Raw genomic sequence first — 22,026 nt, 5'->3', positions numbered from 1 at the left:
GGATAGGTTAGATAAGTTACGTTAAGTTAGTAAGGTTAGGATAGGATTGGTTATATAAGTTAAGTTATGTTATGTTCAGTGTTATGTTGTAAAAATGGCTAAAAAATATATTTTAACAAAATAATTAAACAGAAATGAAAGTTTGATTGGAAAAGTTGAACTAGTTGCTTGAAGTTTTTGTGGCAGAGTTATTATCAAATTTTGACTGTAAATGTCTAGTGAAAGCTGTTACTGCATAAAAGATAACTGTTTCACTTATTTATTGAATATAAAACAACGTTTGTTACATTTGGGAGTGTTATTTAATGCCTGAAGATGTCTTAGAGAGCAATTTTGATGTCTTAGAGAATAACTTTGATGATCAAATGAGAGTTAGAGAACAAATTTTATGCACGAAAGAGAGTTAGAGATTACCTTTGATGACTCTGAGAATAACTTTTGACGTCTTTGAGTGTGTCTTTGATGTCTTTGGGGTGTGTTATTGACGTCTTTTAGTATGTTATTGACATTTTTGAGCACGTTATTGATGTCTTTGACTGTGTTACTGATGTCTTGAAAAGTAACTTTGGTGTCTTTAAATGTGTTATTGATGTCTTTGAGTTTGGTATTGTCTATTTTTCTTACTCGAAAAAGTATACTGTTAGTTAAGAAAGTGTTGAACGGAGTTACATGTGACTATTTTCAGTTGAGTGATGAAAAATTTTAGTTAAGAAAGTGTTGAAAATATGATGAAAGTGACTTTTTAGTGACTTTCGTCTTTTCGGAAAGTAAGTAAGTAATTATCAAAAGAAGGCACCAAACCGGGAAGGCTATGTAGCACCATCAAATACGCAAAATAATCAGAGGGCGCTAAATATCACCAAGGATGCCAATACGAGAACAAAAACGCATAAGGCGAACGATATCAAAAGTATCTGAGTCACCAAGAATTCTATCGAGGGACAGGTGACCGCGAGGGGCGGTCGGAAAGCAAGACACACGCTCGTCCTGGAAGTCAGGACATTCAAGAAGGACATGCACGACCGTAAGAGGAACAATGCAACTAGGACAATAAGGAGCAGGGCGGCGCTCCATCAAGTGACCATGGGTTAAGCGAGTATGGCCAATACGCAACCTCGCCAGAGCTGTTTCCCACCGCCGGTTACGGTGGAAGGAGGACGGCCACGAGGAAACACAACATTTAAGAGTACGTAGCTTGTTACCAGTAACAGACAACCAAGAAGCCTGCCAACGGGTAAGGACTGAGGAATGGATAACCGGGTAAAAGTCGGAATACGGAATGCCTTTACGAGAGATGGGACAAGAGCGGACAGCTTCCTTAGCGGCAGCATCCGCACGCTCATTTAAAGACACACCAATATGGCTGGGAACCCAACAAAACTCAACCGACTTAAATTTACTGTGAACGAGAAACAGCCAATGCTGGATCTCGACAACTACTGGCTGAACCGGATTAAAGGACCCGAGAGCCATGAGGGCACTACGAGAGTCAACAACAACCACAAAGGAAGACTGACAACGAGAAAGCAGGAGACGAAGAGCATAGAGAATAGCATAAAGTTCCGCTGTAAAGATGCTAGACTCCGGAGGCAAGCGACACATATAAGTGCGATCAGGAAAAACAACAGAGTAGCCAACACCGTCCGCTGACTTAGACCCATCGGTGAAGACAGAAACGGAGCGGGAGTGAGAAGAAAAGTGCTCGAGAAAAAGGCGTTTTAGAACCGTAGGAGGGGTAAAAGCTTTAGTGATACGGGTCAAGGAAGTACAAAACCGCGGAAGAGGGACCCTCCACGGGGGCAAAGAAGGAACAACACGAGGAGAAACATCGGAAATACGAACGGAGAGAGAATCCTGTAGGCGAGATAACCGGACAGAAAGAGGCAGGTGGTGAAGAGGAACAGGAACCGCAGGAGGGGTAAAAGTTAAAGCACGACAGAGGCGAGAGGAAGAATGTTGCAAGGACCGCGCAAGATAGCGAAGACAGTAGCGATCACGGCGGTTCTGGAGAGACAGGAAGCCAGTGTCAACATATAAGCTAAGGATGGGAGTCGAACGAAAGGCACCAGAACTGAGGCGCAACCCAGTATGGTGCAAAGCATCAAGACGGCGAAGAGTAGAAGGAGAAGCAGACGAGTAAGCAGGGCAACCATAATCGAGCTTAGACAGGACGAGAGAGGAATGTAAAGCAAGGAGAGTGCGCCTATCTGCCCCCCAAGAAGTATGGGACAAGACCCGAAGGAGGGTAAGGGCCTGAGAGCACTCAACACGGAGGTAAGAGATATGGGGAGACCAAGACAAACGAGTGTCAAGGAATAACCCCAAAAGCTTTGCGGAATCTTTGTATTCAAGGGGATGACCATAAAGTGACAAAGAGGGACGAAGAATAACCCGTTTCCGCGTAAAAGTCATGGCACAAGTCTTAGAAGTAGAGAACTTGAAGCCATGACCTGTGGCCCAAGACGACACGGCATCAATTGCAAGTTGAAGCCGGCGTTGAAGGAGAGGCGAATCATCACCCTGACAACAAAGGGTAAGATCATCGACATAGAGAGCGGAGAAGACACCAGAAGGAAGAGAGGAAAGAAGACCATTGAGGGCAACAAGAAAAAGAGTAGTGCTCAGAACACTACCCTGGGGCACACCTTCGTATTGCTGAAAAGAGGGAGAGAGAGCGGTACCAAGGCGCACCCGAAAGGAACGACGAGAGAGGAAGCTGCTGAGAAAGAGAGGGAGATGACCACGAAGGCCAAAAGAATGAAGTTGAGATAGGATATGATAACGCCAAGTGGTGTCGTAAGCCTTTTCTAGGTCAAAAAGGACGGCAACAACGGAGGTCCTCGCAGCAAAAGCAGTACGAATATAGACCTCCAAGTTCACCAGGACATCTGTCGTGCTGCGGCACTTACGGAAACCAAATTGAGAAGGGGAGAGGAGGTGATGGTGTTCCAGGAACCACATCAGACGAACGTTAACCATACGTTCAAAGAGTTTGCAGACACAACTTGTGAGAGCAATAGGGCGAAAGTCCTTAGGGGAAGTACCCAGAGACCCCGGTTTGCGAACAGGGAGGACAACGGCATCGAGCCAGTCCTCAGGGACTAACGACGACTCCCAGATCCGATTATACAGACTCAGTATACACCGAGACGTGCTCGGAGGGAGATGGCGAAGCATCTCATAATGAATACCATCGGAGCCCGCCGCCGTAAAACCGCAGAGGGCCAGGGCAGAACGAAGTTCAGAGAGAGAGAAGGGATCATTATAGGGAAGCTGAAGATGAGTTCAGAAATCTAAAGGACGAGACTCAAGGACAGGTTTACGAAGAAGGAAAGATTGGGGAAGATGAAGACCAGAGCTAACAGAAGAAAAGTGGGAACCCAGTTCGGAAGCGACCTGCAACGGGTCCGCCACAAGAGTATCATGGAGGTGAAGGACCGGTGAAACATCGGGAACGAACTTACCCGCTATCTTGCGGATACGCTTCCAGATCTGGGCCAGAGGGGTCTCGGACGTAATTGTGGAGACATAAGATGCCCAACATTCACGTTTAGCCGTACGGATGGCCCTACGGGCCACCGCACTCGCTTTCCGAAAGAGAAAGAAAAGAATCGGTCGTCTGCCTACGGCGGTGCCTCTTCCAGGCTGCACGCTTACAGCGGACAGCCCGAGCACAGTCTGCATTCCACCAGGGAACGCACTTCCGTGGACCCCGAGAGGAAGAGCGAGGAATAGAGCGGAGGGCAGCGTTGAAGACAGTGTCATGAAAAAGGAGGAGAGCACGAGAGAGAGGCAGAAGGGAGAGGTCAGAGAAAGCAGCACTGAGGGTAAATAGGGTCCAGTCTGCCTTAGCAAACTGCCACCTAGGGAAAGTGAGGGAAGGGCGAAAAGAGAAAAAGGAAACAAGGATGGGGAAATGATCACTTCCATGGAGGTCATCAAGAACCTGCCACGTGAAATCTAAGTAAAGAGAAGAAGAGCAGAGAGAAAGATCAAGACAAGAAAGGGTGCGAGTCCGAGAGTCCAAATGAGTGGGCTCACCAGAATTCAGAAGAGACAGGGAAGAAGAGAGGAGAAACGGCTCAAGGAGGCGACCCCGGGTATTCGTCAGAACATCACCCCAAAGAGAATGACGACAATTGAAATCACCCAGCAGGAGCACAGGCTCCGGCAAGGAGTCTAGGAGGCGTTTCAAATCAGGAAGAGAGAGCGGGACACTCGGGGGGAGATAAATGGAACAAACTGTGTACCATTTCCCCACAAAGATACGAGCAGCAGAACAATGGAGAGGCGAAGGAAAAAGTAAAGGAACAAAGGGAACATCAGCCCGAATCAAGAGAGCAGAAGAATTAGAAGCCCCAGCAATGGCTGGTGGGGGGGGGGGGAGAGAAAGGAATAGCCACGAAAACGACCAGGACGAGCACCAAGCATTGGCTCCTGGAGACAGACACAAAGGGGCGAAAACCGCGAAATCAGAAGTTGGAGTTCGAGGAAATTGGCGTAATAACCTCGAACGTTCCATTGAAGAATGGACAACGACGAGAAGAGAAAGGACAAAAACAGAGAACAAGGAAGAAACAAAGGCGAAAGAGCAACAGAGCACGTTAAAGAATATCAGGGTCGGGATCAGGGTCAGCAAAGTCAGGGTTAGGGGGCATGGGTAAACTGAGCAAAGACGGAGGGAAGGAAACGGGAGAACAGATCAGAGGTGGGCGGGCAGGGTCCGGAGGAGGAGGAGGAGGAGGAGGAGGAAGAGGAGGAGACAAAGGAGAGGAGCAGTCAAGGACAGCAGCAGGAAGAGGGGAAGTAGAAAGAGGGGAGCGCACCCCAGCAAGAGCAGCAACCGAAAGGGAAGCAGGGGCCAAAGAAACCTCCATAGCAGGAACAGGGGGCGCAAGCACTGAAACGGGAGGGGAAGGAGCAACAGAGCCAGAAGGAGGAGCTGAGGAAGAAAGCGAAGCCTTCTTACCCGCCGGGGAAGAGGAAGGAGAGGAGCCAGGCTTACGCTTCTGACTTAAAGAGACCGGTGTCCCAGCAACTATGTACCGGGCAACGGATTCCAGTGTCTCAACAGGAGAAGCCGAACGAGAGCACACACGACGGCCGTTAGGAGAGCGATGGACATCCGCCCGCACCGACAGGCGGTGGGGAGAGCCGATAGATGGAGGAAGAGGATGGGAAGGAGGATCGGAGGGGGACGAGGAAGAAGACACAGAAGACACGACAGACCGGGTAGAAGGAAGGGGAACCCCAGACAGAGGACCAGGAGGAGGATCCTTCGGGAGAGAACCCAAAGGAACAGAGGAGGGGGCAGTGGGCGCATCAGGGTCCAAGGCCCGGAAACGGTTGTGAGTCTGAGGAAGGCGGGAAGGACGAGGAGAGGACGAGCGCAACACGCGAGCATAAGAGATACTAGCATAAGGCGGGAGCCGGCGAACCTGTCGCCTCGCCTCAGGAAAAGATAAACGCTCCCGGTGCTTCAAGTTGAGGACGGCTGCCTCAAGCTTGTAATGGACACACGCACGGGAGAAGGTAGGATGGGCCTCACCGCAGTTGAGGCAACGAGCCTGGGGAGAAGTGCACTCCGACTTAAGAGTGACCTTCGCCACCACACAAAGGACAGAGAGAGACAGTCCCGGAGCAGCGGAGGGCACCATGCCCAAACCTCCAGCACTTGTTGCAGAGCCGAGGAGAAGGAATGTACTCCTGGACAGAGCACCTGGCACCAGCAAGAATGACAGAGGGTGGAAGGGTCCTACCATCAAAGGTAATCTTCACAACCCGGAGGGGGTGACGACGACTACCACGAGGGGGACGAGTAAACGTGTCCACCTGGAGAATAGAATGGCCCTGGGCAGCGAGGATATGTCGAATATCGTCGTGGCAGTCGCGCAGGTCCCGGACACCGGTCGCAACATGGGGTGGGAGCAAAATAGTGGCAACACTGGCATTCAACTGAGCGTTCTTCGAGACCCGAACGGGGGTCTCGCCATGGCAGGATAAGGCAGCCAAGCGGGAAGCAGCATCCTGAGAAGGAGCAGCAACGACACGTGTACCGAGACGAGTGGGGTTGAAAGTAATGGAGGCATCCACGGAATCAATGAGATGTCGATGAAGGGAGAAATCGTCAGGAGGCGCAGAATCAAGAGGGAGTAGATCAAAATATTTGGCCCACGAAGCGGGACCAAACAAGGCTTGATAGGTAGCAGAACTGGAAGGAATCGAGCGAGGGCGGCCGTGACGAGGACGGCGGAGAGAACCCCCAGAGAGGGGTTAAAAAGCGCAGTAGTCACAACTAGAGAAGGAGCCGCGCCAGGGGACGAGGTAGTCACCACTGGGGGCTTGGGGCTCGACCCAACCACAGAGGAAGGAGGGGAGCCAGGGGAAGGAGTCAGAGGCCAAAGGAGGAGCAAGGTCGGGGCCCAATGCAGCGGAGGCTACAGAGCCCGATCTTCCAATACGGACCGACTCGGGGGCTTGGTCGCCCACCCCACGAGCCTGAGAAGGTAAGCCAGAAGCAGCCGAAACAGGGGTTATCATCTTGACGAAAAGAAGAATTCATTCACGAATGTGCCCCCACACCCACCATGGAGCCACAATTAGAGGCAGGACACCCAACAAGAAGCTATCGCCGATCTTGTCGGGGCCTCCTAGGGGTGCGTCGTGAGTATACGCCCACAAACGCCACCTTAAGAAACCGACAGTCCGTCGAGATCGGGTTCAGTGACGAAAGGGGGATTGACAATAAAAGGTTCCCCCTCGCTCTCGACGTCGGGTACTACAGTTCTACGGGTGCAAGAGTATGCCTCCTCAAGCACCCGGGCGTCAAAATAGAAGAAGTCCAAGGGAAGAACCAGAACGAGCAAAAGGTCGGCAGGAAACGGCAAGCAGATAGGAGAAGAGGGGGGAGAAAAACGAAACAGAAGGAAAAGGGAAAAGATGCCCAGCAGAATTGGAGAGGACGGCAGCAGGAGCACAAGGCTAGAAAAGGACAGAGGACTGTCCCAAGGAGCATCACACTCCTGCAGCCGCCCACTAAGCCCCCACACGGCGACAACGAGCTGAGCGGGGAGGGGGGCACCGGGTCAAGACATGTTTCCACTGTGGACTCGTCCAGGTTGGGGGAATACCCACCACCACAGTTGGACCAGCATGGAGCGGTGTCAGAGGGCGAGATTTAGTGCTAGGATATAGGTTTATTATTTATGTTTTGTTAGGGAAACTCTTTATATTGGCATAGTAATGGAATTGCAGGTTTGTGTGGGAAGAAGTTAATGGAGGAACTTCGTGGCTGGAGAAGAAGTGTATGCTGAACTCTGAGGTACAACAGAACTCCATAGTGAGGATTTGAACTTCAAGTAGTGTAGGGAAGCTACACGTTTCATTTGTGGAACTTTCATTCACTGACACTGGAGTAGGACTTCATGTGAAGCAAATTGGGAGAACAGCAGAAGTATCTTACTTGATTTTGGAGGGACCCAGATGTATGTTATTGGTAGTGAGCCTCAAGGAAGAGAACAGAAGATCATGTGAACACATTAATGTATGTGGGGAGTGCTTGATTGCTTATTGGCATGCAAGACGCAGTGTAAGGCGAGTCAATTATTTATTTTTTGTTGGGGGATACCAATGTAGATGTTCCAGGTATTTCAGCCCCAAGATGAGATTCATATTCTTCTATGGTCGAAGATATATTATAACTGTGCCATGTAATTATAATATGTAGGCCTGCCTGGATATCTGGGCTTGCGGCCTCTCAAAGCAACGGCCTGTTGGACCAAGCTCTCACATGTTAATCCTGGCCTCGGCTTTTTGCATTGGGAGTAGAACCTGAACCCCATCAAGCAGGTATCAAGCAGAAATGGGGTGACCAAGTCAAATGGGTGTCAGAGATCAACCTTAACCCTTGGGCAGCTGTCATCATCATTGGTAATGTGGTCATCGTCATGTAACAATTTAAACAATTATTGTCTGGGTTTTGCATAACCTTGGGCCTTGAGGATTTTTTTTTACCTCTCGGCAGTCTGAGTTCTCTATCTCCAGTCGTGACAAGGTACAGTAATGACTGTGGCAATGCTGGCATTTAAGTGGAAATTTCTGACGACCCTAACTGGGATCTCGCCAGTTGAGGACAAAGCAGCTAGGTGGGGGCAGTTGCCTGCCGAGGAGAGGCCACAGCGACGTGTGCAACAGTCCAGGTGGGGTTAAAAGTGACAGGTATCCAGAGAGGCAAGAAGCTGCTCGTGTATAAATCATCAGTGTTGAGTTCATCATGAGTAATATCAAAATACTTAGGCCATGAAGCGATGCCAAAAATATCATGGAAGTTTGAAGAAATCGTGCCCGTTCGAGGGCTGTGACGGTACCTTGATCCCCCATTAAAGCGGCGGTGTTAAAAGGTGCAGTTGTCACAATAAGAGATGGAGCCAGTCTAGGTAACGAGGTAGTCACTAGGGAGGGAACTAAGATGATGAGGTAGACAAAGCTGAAGGCTGCTCTGGGCTCAACACAGCTGGGGCTATTCAATCTGATCTTCCGTCACTGTCTGGTCTCTGGCGCCCTGGGAGCCCTCCCCACAAGCCCGTGTTTGACAAGTCGTTTCAGTTACATCATCATTGTCTTCAAAAGTTTGGGGCCTGGAGCCAAGGAATACCACCTCCCAGGGAGGCCGAGCACTGGCTGGTGCACAAAAGGGTGCATCAACCCAAGCAGTGCTAACCTTTTTAACAAGGGCAGTCCTATGGCATTGTACATTCTCTTACACCAGTGAAAAGACTTCTTTCTCCTAATTAGCATCCAATGTCAGGCCCTCATGAGCGCTTCCTCCAATGGGTGGCCTGATGACCCGAACGAATACCCTCTCAACACGCATATGACGAGATCTATTTATTTGTATATTCAAGTGATCTTACATACCAGTACAGCTATTAGCACGCATAGCATTTCGGGCAAGTCCGCAATCCTGAAGGCTTAAATTCCCCTGAATACAACCCGCCAAATCGTTTAACAACCAGGTATCTATTTTACTGTTGGGTAAAGAGAGGCGACAGTTAAGTGTTTATGCCCAGTAAATCCTTCCCGGCCAGGATACAAACCTAGGACAAAGCCCTCCCAAAATGCCAGGGGAATGTCTTGTCACTTCACCACTGGAACTGCTTAAGTCCCTGTGGATTCATATTATAAATATTTAGATTAATATTATAAATATACTTTTTTTAATTTCACCTCTTTGAAGGTAATTTACAACCAACTATTTTACAAACTTTAATTTAAAAATCATGCTTACAAAATACAAGCAAGTCACTGCAACAGTGCTGCCACCCTAAGACAGGTCACTGCAACAGTGCTCCCACCAAAAGACAATGTTCCAATTTAGAATCTGAAGTGCTTGTATACCAATTGGTATATACGGTATTTTTATTACAATTATTTTAATAAATGTTTGACATACGGCACTTTATTGCAGTAATGCAAATCGCCCATATCTTTATTTTAAGTTTTATAAAATCTACATGTTGGATGCATATTTAAAACCTCTTAACACATTAATTTCATTAAACAGAAAAACCACTAGTAAAGTGAGCACCAGTAAAACCTAACACTAGGATGCGTTCCTTGGTGAAGTTACAAGGTATAAGGGACCTATAGGCTTCGATGTTAATGAGTGGCGCGCCACTAGTACCCTCCTCGTCTCTCACTGCTCTTATCCTCTCTAGGAAGTAACTGTACTATTTATCTTAAAATTTCATCTCGTCACAGTAGGTATTGTAACCATTGATATCCTTCAATGTCACGGCTGTCAGGCCACGACTTACCTCAGTCTTCACTAGAAACTTGACTTAGGTCTTTAGAGTAACGGAGTGCGGAGAACTGCCACACCTGAGAGCGAGACCGGTGTCTGGAAAGGACCTCCAGGTGGCGTATGGTACGAGCGAAGGACTCTGGCGTCTCCTGAGCCAAAAGTGGGTTTTCTTGCACCGTCCCTCGTGGTCGAGGCCTCAGGGAGTAGCGCCCTTCTCTGCTGCTCCCATGCTCCTTGATCATAGGCTGCAACAAAAGTTATTGCATATATAACTTGTACAAACAAAATTATAATGCCCAAAATACTGTATAATTGGTGGCCATATAAAATACACAAATACTGTATCTCCTAAATATGCACTAATTAACCTTTTGTCTATACCTATTGACAAGAATATTTATATACAAAAAGGTACATTGTGTTTATGAGAGTACATCACATTGATTTTTTGTTAATTCTTGTAAAGCCCATCATGCAGTGTTTCGGGCACGTTCTTAATTGAACAGGTAATTTTAAGTAGGTATTTTCTAGCAATTTTTTTTTTTTTTTAGGAGGTACGTTGTAAGAAAATTTGACAAAGATTAAGTAATTATCAAAAGAAGGCACCAAACCGGGAAGGCTATGTAGCACCATCAAATGTGCGGGATAATCAGAGGGCGCTAAATATCACCAAGGATGCCAATACGAGAACAGAAACGCACAAGGCGAACAATATCAAAAGTATCCGCGTCACCAAGAATAAGATCGAGGGACAAGCGACTGTGGGGGACAGTTGGAAAACAAGACATGCTCATTCCGGAACTCAAGACATTCAACAAGGATATGCACGACTGTAAGAGGGACAATGCAATTTGGAAAATAAGAAGCAGGGCGGTGCTCCAAGTGACCGTGAGTTAAGCGAGTATGGCCAATATGCAACCTCGCCAGAGCCGTTTCCCATCGCCGGTTACGGTATTAGGAGGATGGCTACGAGGACACACAACTCTTAAGAGTAAGCAGTTTGTTACCAGTAACAGAAGACGAACAAGCCTGCCAACGGGTAAGGATGGTGGAATGGATAACCGGGTAAAGGTCGGAATATGGAATACTTTAACGAGAGATGGGACAAGAGCGGACAGCTTCCTTAGCGGCAGCATCCGCATGCTCATATAAAGAGACACCAATATGGCTGAGAACCCAACAAAACTCAACTGACTTAAATTTACTGTGAACAAGAAACAGCCAATGCTGGATCTCGACAACCAATGCATGAACCGGATGAAAGGACCCGAGAGCCATGAGGGCACTACGAGAGTCAAACAACAACTACAAAGGAAGATTGACAACGAGAAAGCAGGAGACGAACAGCATAGAGAATTGCATAAATTTCTGCTCTGAAGAGTGACACATATAAGTGCAATCAGGAAAAACAACAGTAGAGCTTACACCGTCCGCAGATTTAGACCCATCGGTGAAGACGGAAACTGAGTGGGAGTGAGAAGAAAAGTGCTCGAGGAAAAGGCGTTTTAGAACTGTAGGAGGAGTAAAAGCTTTAGTGATGCGGGTTAAGCATTTACAAAACTGCGGAAGGGGGACTCTCCATGGGGCAAAGAAGGAACACGAGGAGAAATATTAGAAATACGAACTGAAAGAGAATCCTGTAAGCGAGATAACTGGATAGAAAGAGGGAGGTTGTGAAGAGAAACAGGAACCGCAGGAGGGGCAAAAATTAAAGCACGAAAGGGGCGAGAGAACGGATGTTGCAAGGACCGCGCAAGATAGCGAAGACAGGAGCGATCATGGCGGTCCTGGAGAGACAGGAAGCCAGTATCAACATACAAGCTGTAAATGGGAGGCGAACGAAAGGCACCAGAACTAATGCACAACCCTATAGTGCAAAGCATCAAGACAGCGAAGAGTAGAAGGAGAAGCAGACGAGTAAGCAGGGTAACCATAATCCAGCTTAGACTGGACGAGAGAGGAATGTAAAGTGTGCCTATCCACTCCCAAAGAAGTATGGGACAATACCCAAAAGAGGGTAAGGGCCTTAGAGCATTCAACACGGATGTAATAGATGTGGGGCGACCAAGACAAATGAGCGTCAAAAATCAACCCCAAAAGCTTTGCGGAATCATTGTACACAATGGGGTGACCATAAAGAGACAAAGAAGGACGAAGAACGACACGCTGCCGAGTAAAAGTCATAGCATAAGTTTTAGACGTAGATAACTTGAAGCCATGATCGGTGGCCCAAGACTATACGGCATCAATCGCAAGTTGAAGCCGGCGTTGAAGGAGAGGCGAATCATCACCCTGACAGCAAAGGGTAAGATCGTCGACAGAGAGTGGAGAAGATGCCTGAATGAAGAGAGGAAATTGAGGGAAGACCAAGGAAGAGACCATTGAGGGAAACCAGAAAAAGGGTAGTGCTGAGAACAATACCCTTGGGCAAACCTTTGTATTGCTGAAAAAGAGGCAGAGAGAGCGGTACCAAGCCTCACCCGAAAGGAAAGACGAGAGAGGAAGCTGCGGAGAAAGAGGCAGATGACCACGAAGCCCAAAAGATCGAAGTTGAGATAGAATGTGATATCGTCAAGTTCTGTCGTAAGCATTTTCCAGGTAAAAAAAATTCGGCAACATCGGAGGTCTTCACAGCAAAACAGTACGGATATAGACCTCCAATTTCACCAGGACATCTGTTGTTCTGCGGCACTTGCGCAAACCAAATTGAGAAAGGGAGAGGTGGTGATGGTTTTTTAAGAACTACATTAGACGAACGTTAACCATACGTTCATAGAGTTTGCAGACACAACCTGTGAGGGCAATAGGGCGAAAGTTTTTGCGGGATGTTTCAAGAGACCCCGGTTTGCGAACAGGGAGGACAACGGCATCGAGCCAGTCCTCAGGGACTGACGATGGCTCACAGATCTGATTATACAGACGCGGTAAATAATGAGATATGCATGGAGAGAGATGGCAAAGCATCTAATAATGAATGCCATCAGAGCCCGCCATCGCAGAACCGCAGAGAGCCAGGGCAGACCGAAGTTCAGAGAGAGAGAGAGAGGGAGAAGGGATCGTTATAGGGAAGTCGAAGATGAGTGCAGAAATCTAAAGGACAAGATTCAAGGTTTACGAAGAAGGGAAGATTGGGGAAGATGAAAACCAGAGCTAACAATAGAAAAGTGGGAACCCAGTTCTGTAGCGACCTGCAACGGGTCTGCCACAAGAGTACCACGGACGTGAAGGCCCGGAGAGACGTCGGGAACTAACTTACCCGCTATCTTACGGATACTCTTCCAGATCTGCGGCAGAGGAGTTTCGGACATAATTGGAGACATAAGACGCCCAACATTCTCGTTTAGCTGTACTCGCCTAAAATAAAATGAAAGAATCGGCGGTCTGCCTGTCTCTTCCAGACTGCACTCTTACAGCGGACAGCCCGAGCACAGTCTGCATTCCAGCAGGGAACGCACTTCCGTGGTCCCCGAGAGGAAGAGCGAGGAATAGAGCGGAGGGCAGCGCTGTCATGAAAGAGGAGGAGAGAGCGAGGGAGAGGCTGAAGGGAGAGGTCAGAGAGAGCGAGGGAGAGGCTGAAGGGAGAGGTCAGAGAGAGCGAGGGAGAGGCTGAAGGGAGAGGTCAGAGAGAGCAGCACTTAGGGAAAATAGGTTCCAGTCTGCCTTAGCAAACTGCCACCTAGGGAAGGAGAGGGGAGGGTGTAAAGAGAATAAGTTAACAAAGATGGGGAAATGGTCACTGCCATGGAGGTCATCAAGAACCTGCCACGTGAAATCTAAGTAAAGAGAAGACGAGCAAAGAGAAAGATCAAGACAGGAAAGGGTGCGAATCCGAGAGTCAAAATGCGTGGCCTCACCAGAATTCAGAAGAGACAGGGAAGAAAAGAGGATGAACGGCTCAAGTAGGCGACCCCGGGTGTTCGTCAGAACATCACCCCAAAGGGAATGACGACAATTTAAATCACCTAGCAAGAGAACAGGCTCCATCAAAAAGTCCAGTAAGTGTTTAATTTTGGGAAGAAAAGACGGTACACTCGGGGGGGAGATAAATGGAACAAACGGTGTACCATATCCTCATAGATACGAGCAGCAGAACAATGGAGAGGCAAAGGAAAAAGTAAGGGGACAAAGGGAACATCAGAGCGAATCAAGAGAGCAGAAGAGTTAGGAGCCCCAGCAATTGCTGGGGGAAGGGGGGGGAGAGAAAGGACTAGGCACGAAAGCAACCAGGACGAGCACCAAGCATCGGCTCTTGGTGACAGACACAAGGGGGCAAAAACCGTGAAATCATAAGTTGGAATTCAAGGAAATTGGCGTAATAACCTCGAACGTTCCATTGACGAATAGACATCGACGAGAAGAGAAAGGAAAGCAACAGAGAACAACGAAGAAACAAAGGTGAAAAGGGAACACATCACTTTAAAGAAGCGTAGAATCAGGGTTAGGGTCAGCGAAGTCAGGGTTAAGGGACATGGGTAAACTGAGTAAAGGAGGGAAGGGAGCTCGAGGACCGACCAGGGGTGAACGAGTAGGGTCCGGAGGAGGAAGAAGGGGGGATAACCGAAGGTCAAGGAGGGCAGCAGTAGGGGCAGAAACCAGGGAATGCACCTCAGCAAGGGTAGCAACCGAGAGGGAAGCAGGGGGGCCAAGGAGACCTCCATAAAAGGAACAAGGGGCGTGACCACCGAAACGGGAGAGGACGGATCGAGAGTATCAGAGGTAGGGGGCGAGGAAGAGAGCGAAGCAATTTTACCCGCCGTGGTAGGAAGGAGAGGAACGAGGAGCAGCCAGGCTTACGCTTCTGACTCAGAGACAGGCGTCCCAGCAAGTACGAACTAAGCAACGTATTAAGCAATTCTAGCGTCTCAACAGACAATGCAGAACGACAGCATACAAGACGATCGTTGGGAGAGCATTGGACATCAACCCATACTGATAGGCAGCATGGAGAGTCAATAGACGGAGGATAAGGACGGGAAGGAGATCGGAGGGAGACGAGGAAGAAGACACAGGAGACATGACAAAGGGCAGAAAGAAGGGGAACCCCAGACAGAGGACCAGGAGGGGGATCCTTCTGAACAGAACTCAAAGGAACAGAGGAGGGGGGGGGGGGTGGGCGCGTCAGGGCTCCAAGGCCTGGAAACGGTTGTGAGTCTGATGAAGGTGGGAAGGACGAGGAGAGTTAGAGCGCAACATGCGAGCATAAGAGACGTTAGCATAAGGTGGGAGCCGGGAAACCTGGCGCCTCGCCTCAGGAAAAGACAAACGCTCCATGTGCTTCAAGTTGAGGACGGCTGCCTCAGGCTTGTAATGTATACACTCACGGGAGAAAGTAGGGTAGGCCTCACTGCAATTGAGGCAGCGAATCTGGGGAGAAGTGCACTCCGACTTAGAGTGACTTTCGCCCCCACACAAAGAAAAGAGAGACAGTACCAGAGCACCGGAGGGTACCATGCCCAAACCTGAAGCACTTATTACAGAGCCGAGGAGAGGAAATGTACTCCTGGACGGAGCACCTGGCACCAGCAACAATGACAGAGGACGGAAGGGTCCTACCATCATCAAAGGTAATCGTCACAACCCGAAGGGGGTGACGGCGACGACCACAAGGGGGACGAGTAAACGAGTCAATCTGGAGGACAGAATGACCCTGGGCATCGAGGATATGACGAATATCTTCGTGGCAGTCCTGGAGATTCCGAACAACGTTAGCAACATGGGGTGGGAGGAGAATAGTGCCAACACTGGCATTCAACCGAGCGTTCTTGGAGACTCGAACAGGGGTCTCACCAAGACTGGACAAGGTAGCCAAGCGGGTGGCTGCATCTTGAGAAGGAGCTGCAACGACACTTGTATTGAGACGGGTGGGGTGGAAAGTAAGAGGGCATCTACGGAATCAACAATGTGCCTATGGAGGGAGAAATCGTCAGGAGGCGCAGAATCAAGATGGAGGAGATCAAAGTATTTGGCCCACGAAGCGGGACCAAACGAGACCTGATATGCATCAGTACAGGAAGGAATCGAGCGAGTGCGGCCGTGTCGAGGACAGCATTAAGAACCCCCAGAGAGGTGTTGAAAGGAGCGGTAATCACAACTAGAGACTGAGCCGTGCCAGGGGACGAGGTGGTCACCAATAGAGGCTTTGGGGTCGACTCAGCAACAGAGGAGGGAGGGGAGCCGAGAGCAGTATTTAAAAGGAGCAAGGTCGGGGCTCAATGCAGCAGTGGCTACAGAGCCCGGACTTCCAACACGGTCTGACTCGGGGGCTTGGTCGCCCACCCCACGAGCCTGAGAAGGTAGAAGAGGAAGAGAATTAGATATATGGACGAATAGAAAAACATTAACGAATGTGCCCCCATACTCACCATGGAGCCACAATTAGAGGAAGGACACCCAACAAGAAGCTATCGCCGATCATGCCGGGGGCCCCCTAGGGGTGCATTGTAAGTATACGCCCCACAAACGCCACCTTAAGAACCGTCAGTCCATCGAGATCGAGTTCAGTGACGAAAGGGGGATTGACAATAAAAGGTTCCCCCTCGCTCTCGACGTTGGGTACTACAGTTCTACGGGTTCAAGAGTATGCCTCCTCAAGCACCCGGGCGTCAAATTTGAAGTAGTCCAAAAGTATAACCAAAACAAGCATAAGGTTGGCAGGAAACGACAAGCAGATAGGAGATAAGGGGGGGGGGGGGTGAGAAAACGATACATAAGGAAAAGGAAAAGCAATCCGGCACAATTGGAGAAGACAGCAGTAGTAGCATAAGGCCACAAAAGGACAGAGGACTGTCCCACTCAGGCAGCCGTCCACCAAGCCTCCTCACGGGCCCAACGGGCCGGATGGGGAGGGTTTTTAAAATGTTGAATGTGTGCTGTCTAGGTAAGTAAGGGCGAGTCGAAGTGCATGCCAAGATATTTATGTTCCTAAGCATGTTGGATGAATGTGTTGTGTATTGTGAGGGTAGGTAGATGACTAAGTATTTTTTTTAGTGAAGATCTGAAAACAGGTATTAGTAGTACTAACTTGGAGACCCCATTATTGTGCCCAAGGAATGAGGTGGTCATGCTGTTTGCATTGTTGAGATTGTAATAGGACATTGAATAATACAATGTTAAATCGCCAGCAGACGCTGAGAGTTGAACGGGGCGAGCATTAGGTAAATCGGCTAAGGTGGCAGCAAAATGGGTTGGGCTTAGAATGGAGCCTTGTGGGACACCTGTTCGAATTGGACTTATCTGAAAACACGCCCTGTATACAGACTTTGGTGGTCCCGTTCGTAGGATAGGATTGTGGCAATAGAAGTAATCTTCCCTGTATGCCTAAACATGCAAGATTTGCCAATAGACAAATATGAGGAATGCTATCAAAAGGTCCTTTAAGGTCTAGGTAGAGAACAATACAACATTTTCTGTTTCTAAAAGACGTGCGGATTTCATGTTCAAAGCAAAGTATTTGATCAAGTGTGAAGCATTACAGTCGAGATCCAGCTTGAGACACTTCACTACACTGCCAACAAACTGACTGCTATAATAAATTTACTATAAATAAATTAAAAATCATTAAACTATGACTTATAAACTAAATACGTACGGTTACGTTTGTTACGTGTAAACATACATAAACTCAATGAATCCAAAAAAAGCGACTCGACTCACTGTGGCGAGACTTCCAAAGACGTAGGGAGACTCTTCCAGGTCGGAGTAGTCGTCAGAATCGTCGTCAGGGTCGTAGATGTCGTCCGAAGAGTCGCTTTGCTCGATCACCGGTGAGAGCGCCACAGGGGACCTGCTGCTTGCTTTCACCAGCCCTGTAAGGCAGTCACACCATCTAAATTAACTAACTTAGTGGATTATATACGAGGAGAAAATGTTGAATCAATACGACTATACATCACTTTGGAGTGATATGAGGACGAGGTGAAGGAACCGTGTCTAACCGCTTGCACCAGTAGGGATCGATGGGCCTGTTTAGGGAATTACATAAATCTCCAATATCTACAGGGGTAAGCAAGATACAAGGACACACTGGACATGTATTGACACACACAAGCATGCAATCTTCAATAAATGACAGAGCGTGGACGCTTGCAGTGGTTTCAACATCGGTGAAGGGCATTACAAGTGCGATTTGTTAGGATGTTGTATGATTAAGTACTAATTAGGTTAGGTGCATATTGTTTCGAGCTCTTTTTGTTTTATAAGCAATGTAAATAGTACGTCATGTGAGGTATAACCCTGAGACGTCAATGTCTTGTGTGTGTATATATATATATATATATATATATATATATATATATATATATATATATATATATATATATATATATTATATATATATATATATATATATATATATATATATATATATATATATATATATATATATATATATATATATATATATTGGTACGGAGTCTAAGTGGGTACAATGTAGTTGTGCATTAATTGGCTGTTAATTGATGGTGATGACTTTTTGATGTGTAGTGCCTCACAGATGTCGAGCCTAGGCTCGACATCTGTGAGGCACTACACATCAAAACAACACGGCACTACACTTCAAGACTCCGTACCAATATAGAAGCATCAAGAGGAAGTATGGGCCAATAGGCCCTTTGCAGTTACTTCCGTTCATATGCTCTCGTATATCCATTTTTTTTTTTTTTTTTTTTTTGAGATATATACAAGAGTTGCTACATTCTTGTACAGCCACTAGTACGCGTAGCGTTTCGGGCAGGTCCCTGGAATACGATCCCCTGCCACGAAGAATCGTTTTTTCATCCAAGTACACATTTTACTGTTGCGTTAAACAGAGGCTACAGTTAAGGAGTTGCGCCCAGTAAATCCTCCCCGGCCAGGATACGAACCCATGACATAGCGCTCGCGGAACGCCAGGCGAGTGTCTTACCACTACACCACGGAGACTGATAAATTAATACCCATTGTTCCGTGTTCCGTCTTGTGTTTGCTCACCTCATCCAAAACTGCTGCACCATATCACCTCACCCAGTGCGAGTATATAAGATGGATAAGACGTTTAGTGTTAGCATAAGTAAAACTCTGTTTTGTGTTTTCAGGTTACAGTTGTGTGTGCAAACTAGTCTTTGAAAATGTAATAAGTTATTACAAAACGCATTCGAGCGTTGCGTCAGACTAGAACTAATTAATAATCAATAGAAGGCACCAAACCGGGAAGGCTATGTAGCACCACCAAATGTGCAGGATAATCAGAGGGCGCAAAGGTAAGGTAATTATCAAAAGAAGGCACCAAACCGGGAGGGCTATGTAGCACCACCAAAGTGCGAAATAATCAGAGGGCGCAAAATATCACCAAGGATGCCAATACGAGAACAAAAACGCATAAGGCGAACGATATCAATAGTATCCGAGTCGCCAAGAATTCTATCGAGGGACAAGTGACCGTAGGGAACGGTCGGAAAACAAGACACGCTCGTCCTGGAAGTCAGGACATTCAAGAAGGACATGCACGACCGTACTTGGGACAATGCAACTAGGACAATAAGGAGCAGGGCGGCGCTCCATCAAGTGACCGTGAGTTAAACGGGAATTGCCAACGTAACCTAGCCAGAGCCGTTTCCCTCCACCGGTTACGGTGGCAGGAGGAAAGTCACAGGGACACACGACTCCTAAGAGTACGCAGTTTGTTACCAAAAAAAGAAGACCAACCACTCTGCCAGCGTGCAAGGATGGAGGCATGAATAACTGGGTAGAAGTCGGAATAAGGAATACCTTTACGGGAGATGGGACAAGTGCGGATAGCTTCCTTAGCAGCCGCATCTGCACGCTCATTTAAAGAGACACCAACATGGCTGGGAACCCAGCAAAACGCAACTGACTTAAATTTACGGGAGATAAGAAATAGCCAATGCTGAATCTCGATGACCACTGGGTGGACCGGATTAAAGGACCCTAAAGCAATGAGGGCACTACGAGAGTCAACAATCACCACAAAGGAGGATTGACACTGGGAAAGCAGGAGACAAAGAACATAGAGAATAGCATAAAGTTCTTCTGTGAAGATGCTGGCCTCCGGAGGAAGGCTACACATGTGTGTGGTCAGGAAAAACAACGGAGTAGCCCATACCGTCAGCAGACTTAGACCCATCGGTGAAGATGGGAACGGAGTGGGAGTGAGAAGAAAAGTGCTCAAGGAAGAGGCGTTTCAGAACTGTAGAAGGGGTAAAAGCTTTAGTGATGCAGGTCAGAGAAGTACAAAATTTGAGAATGGGGACCCTCCACGGGGGCAAGGATGGAACAATACAAGGAGAAACATTGGTAATACGAACCGAAAGAGAATCTTGTAAGCGAGACAAACGGACAGAAAGAGGAAGGTGGTGAAGAGGAACAGGAACTACAGGAGGGGTAAAAGCACGATAGAGGCGAGAGTCAAGATCCGGTAAGGATCGCGCAAGATAGAGTAGACTGTAGCGATCATGGCGGTCCTGGAGAGACAAAGCCAGTGTCAGCGTACAAGCTGAGGGTAGGAGTAGAACGAAAAGCACCAGAGCTGAGGTGCAACCCAGTATGGTGCAAGGGATTAAGACGGCGAAGAGTCGAAGGAGAAGCATAAGAGTATGCAGGGCAACCATAATCGAGTTTAGACAGGACGAGAAAGGAATGCAAATAGAGGAGCGTGTGTATCTGCTCCCCAAGAAGTATGGGATGAAACCTTAAGTAGGTTAAGGGCCTTAGAACATTCAATACGGATGTAAGAGACATGTCGTCCGTTGACAAGAGTGTCAAACGTTTGGATGTTTGTCCAAGAGACAAACGAGTGTCAAAAAATAACCCCAAAAGCTTCGTGGAATCTTTGTACTCAAGGGGATGACCATAAAGTGACAAAGAGGGATGAAGAACGACCCGCTTCCGAGTAAAAGTCACGGCACAAGTCTTAGTAGTAGAGAACTTTAAGCCATGATCGGTGGCCCAAGATGACACGGCATCAATCGCAAGTTGAAGCCGTCGTTGAAGGAGAGGCGAATCATCACCCTGACAGCAAAGAGTAAGATCGTCAACATAAAAAGCGGAGAAGATGCCAGAAGGGAGGAAAGAAGACCATTGAGGGCAACCAGAAAAAGAGTAGTACTCAGAATACTACCTTGGGGCACACCTTGATACTGCCGAAAAAAGGCAGAGAGTGGGGTACCAAGCCTGACTCGAAAGGCACGACGAGAGAGAAAGCTTTGAAAGAAGAGAGGGAGATTACCACGAAGGCCAAACGAACGAAGTTGGGACAGAATATGGTATCTCCAAGTTGTGTCATAAGCCTTTTACAGGTCAAAAAGGACAGCAACAACGGAGGTCTTCGCAGCAAAAGCAGTACGAATATAGACCTCCAAGTTCACCAGGACATCAGTCGTGCTGCGGCACTTGCGAAAAACAAATTGAGGAGGAGAGAGTTGGTGATGGTGTTCCAAGAACCACATCAGATGAACATTTACCACTCGCGCAAAGAGTTTGCAAACAACTTGTGAGAGCAAGAGGGCGGAAGTCCTTAGGGGACGTTCCGAGAGACCCTGGTTTCCAAATGGGGAGTACAACGGCATCGAGCCAGTCCTCAGGGACGGACGACGACTCCCAGACCTAGTTATACAGACTCGGTAAATACTGAGACGTGCACGGAGGGAGATGGTGAAGCATCTCAAAATGAACGTCATCCGAGCCCGATGCATTAGATCCGCAGAGGGCCAGAGCAGACTGAAGTTCAGAATGAGAGAAAGGGTCGTTATAGGGAAGGCGGAGATGAGTGTGGAAATCTAAAGGATAAGATTAAAGAACAGGCTTACGAAGGAACGAAAAATTGAGGAAGATGAGAACCAGAGCTAACAGAAGAAAAGTGGGAATCCAGTTCGGTCGCGACCTTCACTGGATCTACCACAAGAGTACCACGGAGGTGGAGAACCGGCGAGACATCTGGAACGAAGTTGAACGCAATCTCGCGGATCATCTTCCAGATCTGCAGCAGAGGAGTATCGGACGTAATGGTGGAAACATAAGATCTCCAACTCTCACGTTTAGCTGTACGGATGGTCCTATGGGCCACCGCACTTGCCTTCCAAAACAATGAAAGAATCAGTCGTCTGCCGGCGTCGGTGTTTCTTCCAGGGTGCACGCTTACAGCGGACAGCCCAAGCACAGTCCACATTCCACCAGGGAACGCACTTCCGTGTGCCCTGGGAGGAAGAGCGAGGAGTAAAGCGGTGGGCAGC

General features: G+C 48.0%; 1 protein-coding gene across 5 annotated transcripts in view; it reads right to left on the bottom strand.

The window, feature by feature from the left end:
• Nucleotides 1–9,251: 9,251 nt before the first annotated feature.
• The window catches only part of LOC123759477 (uncharacterized), a 143,511-nt gene continuing 130,736 nt past the window's right edge, over nucleotides 9,252–22,026 (bottom strand). For all 5 annotated transcript variants that reach the window (XM_069335015.1, XM_069335012.1, XM_069335016.1 and 2 more), the window contains exons 10-11: nucleotides 17,456–17,607; nucleotides 9,252–10,047 (exon numbers count right to left, since the gene is read on the bottom strand). In XM_069335015.1, coding sequence (XP_069191116.1) covers nucleotides 9,817–10,047; nucleotides 17,456–17,607 — 383 coding nt within the window. In that variant the 3' untranslated portion in view covers nucleotides 9,252–9,816. The remainder of the gene's footprint in view (nucleotides 10,048–17,455; nucleotides 17,608–22,026) is intronic.

Source organism: Procambarus clarkii, chromosome 32, assembly GCF_040958095.1.
Source record: "Procambarus clarkii isolate CNS0578487 chromosome 32, FALCON_Pclarkii_2.0, whole genome shotgun sequence".
NCBI lineage: Eukaryota > Metazoa > Arthropoda > Malacostraca > Decapoda > Cambaridae > Procambarus > Procambarus clarkii.
Note: the sequence above shows the minus strand (reverse complement) of the source record. Positions and strands in the feature narration are given on the sequence as shown.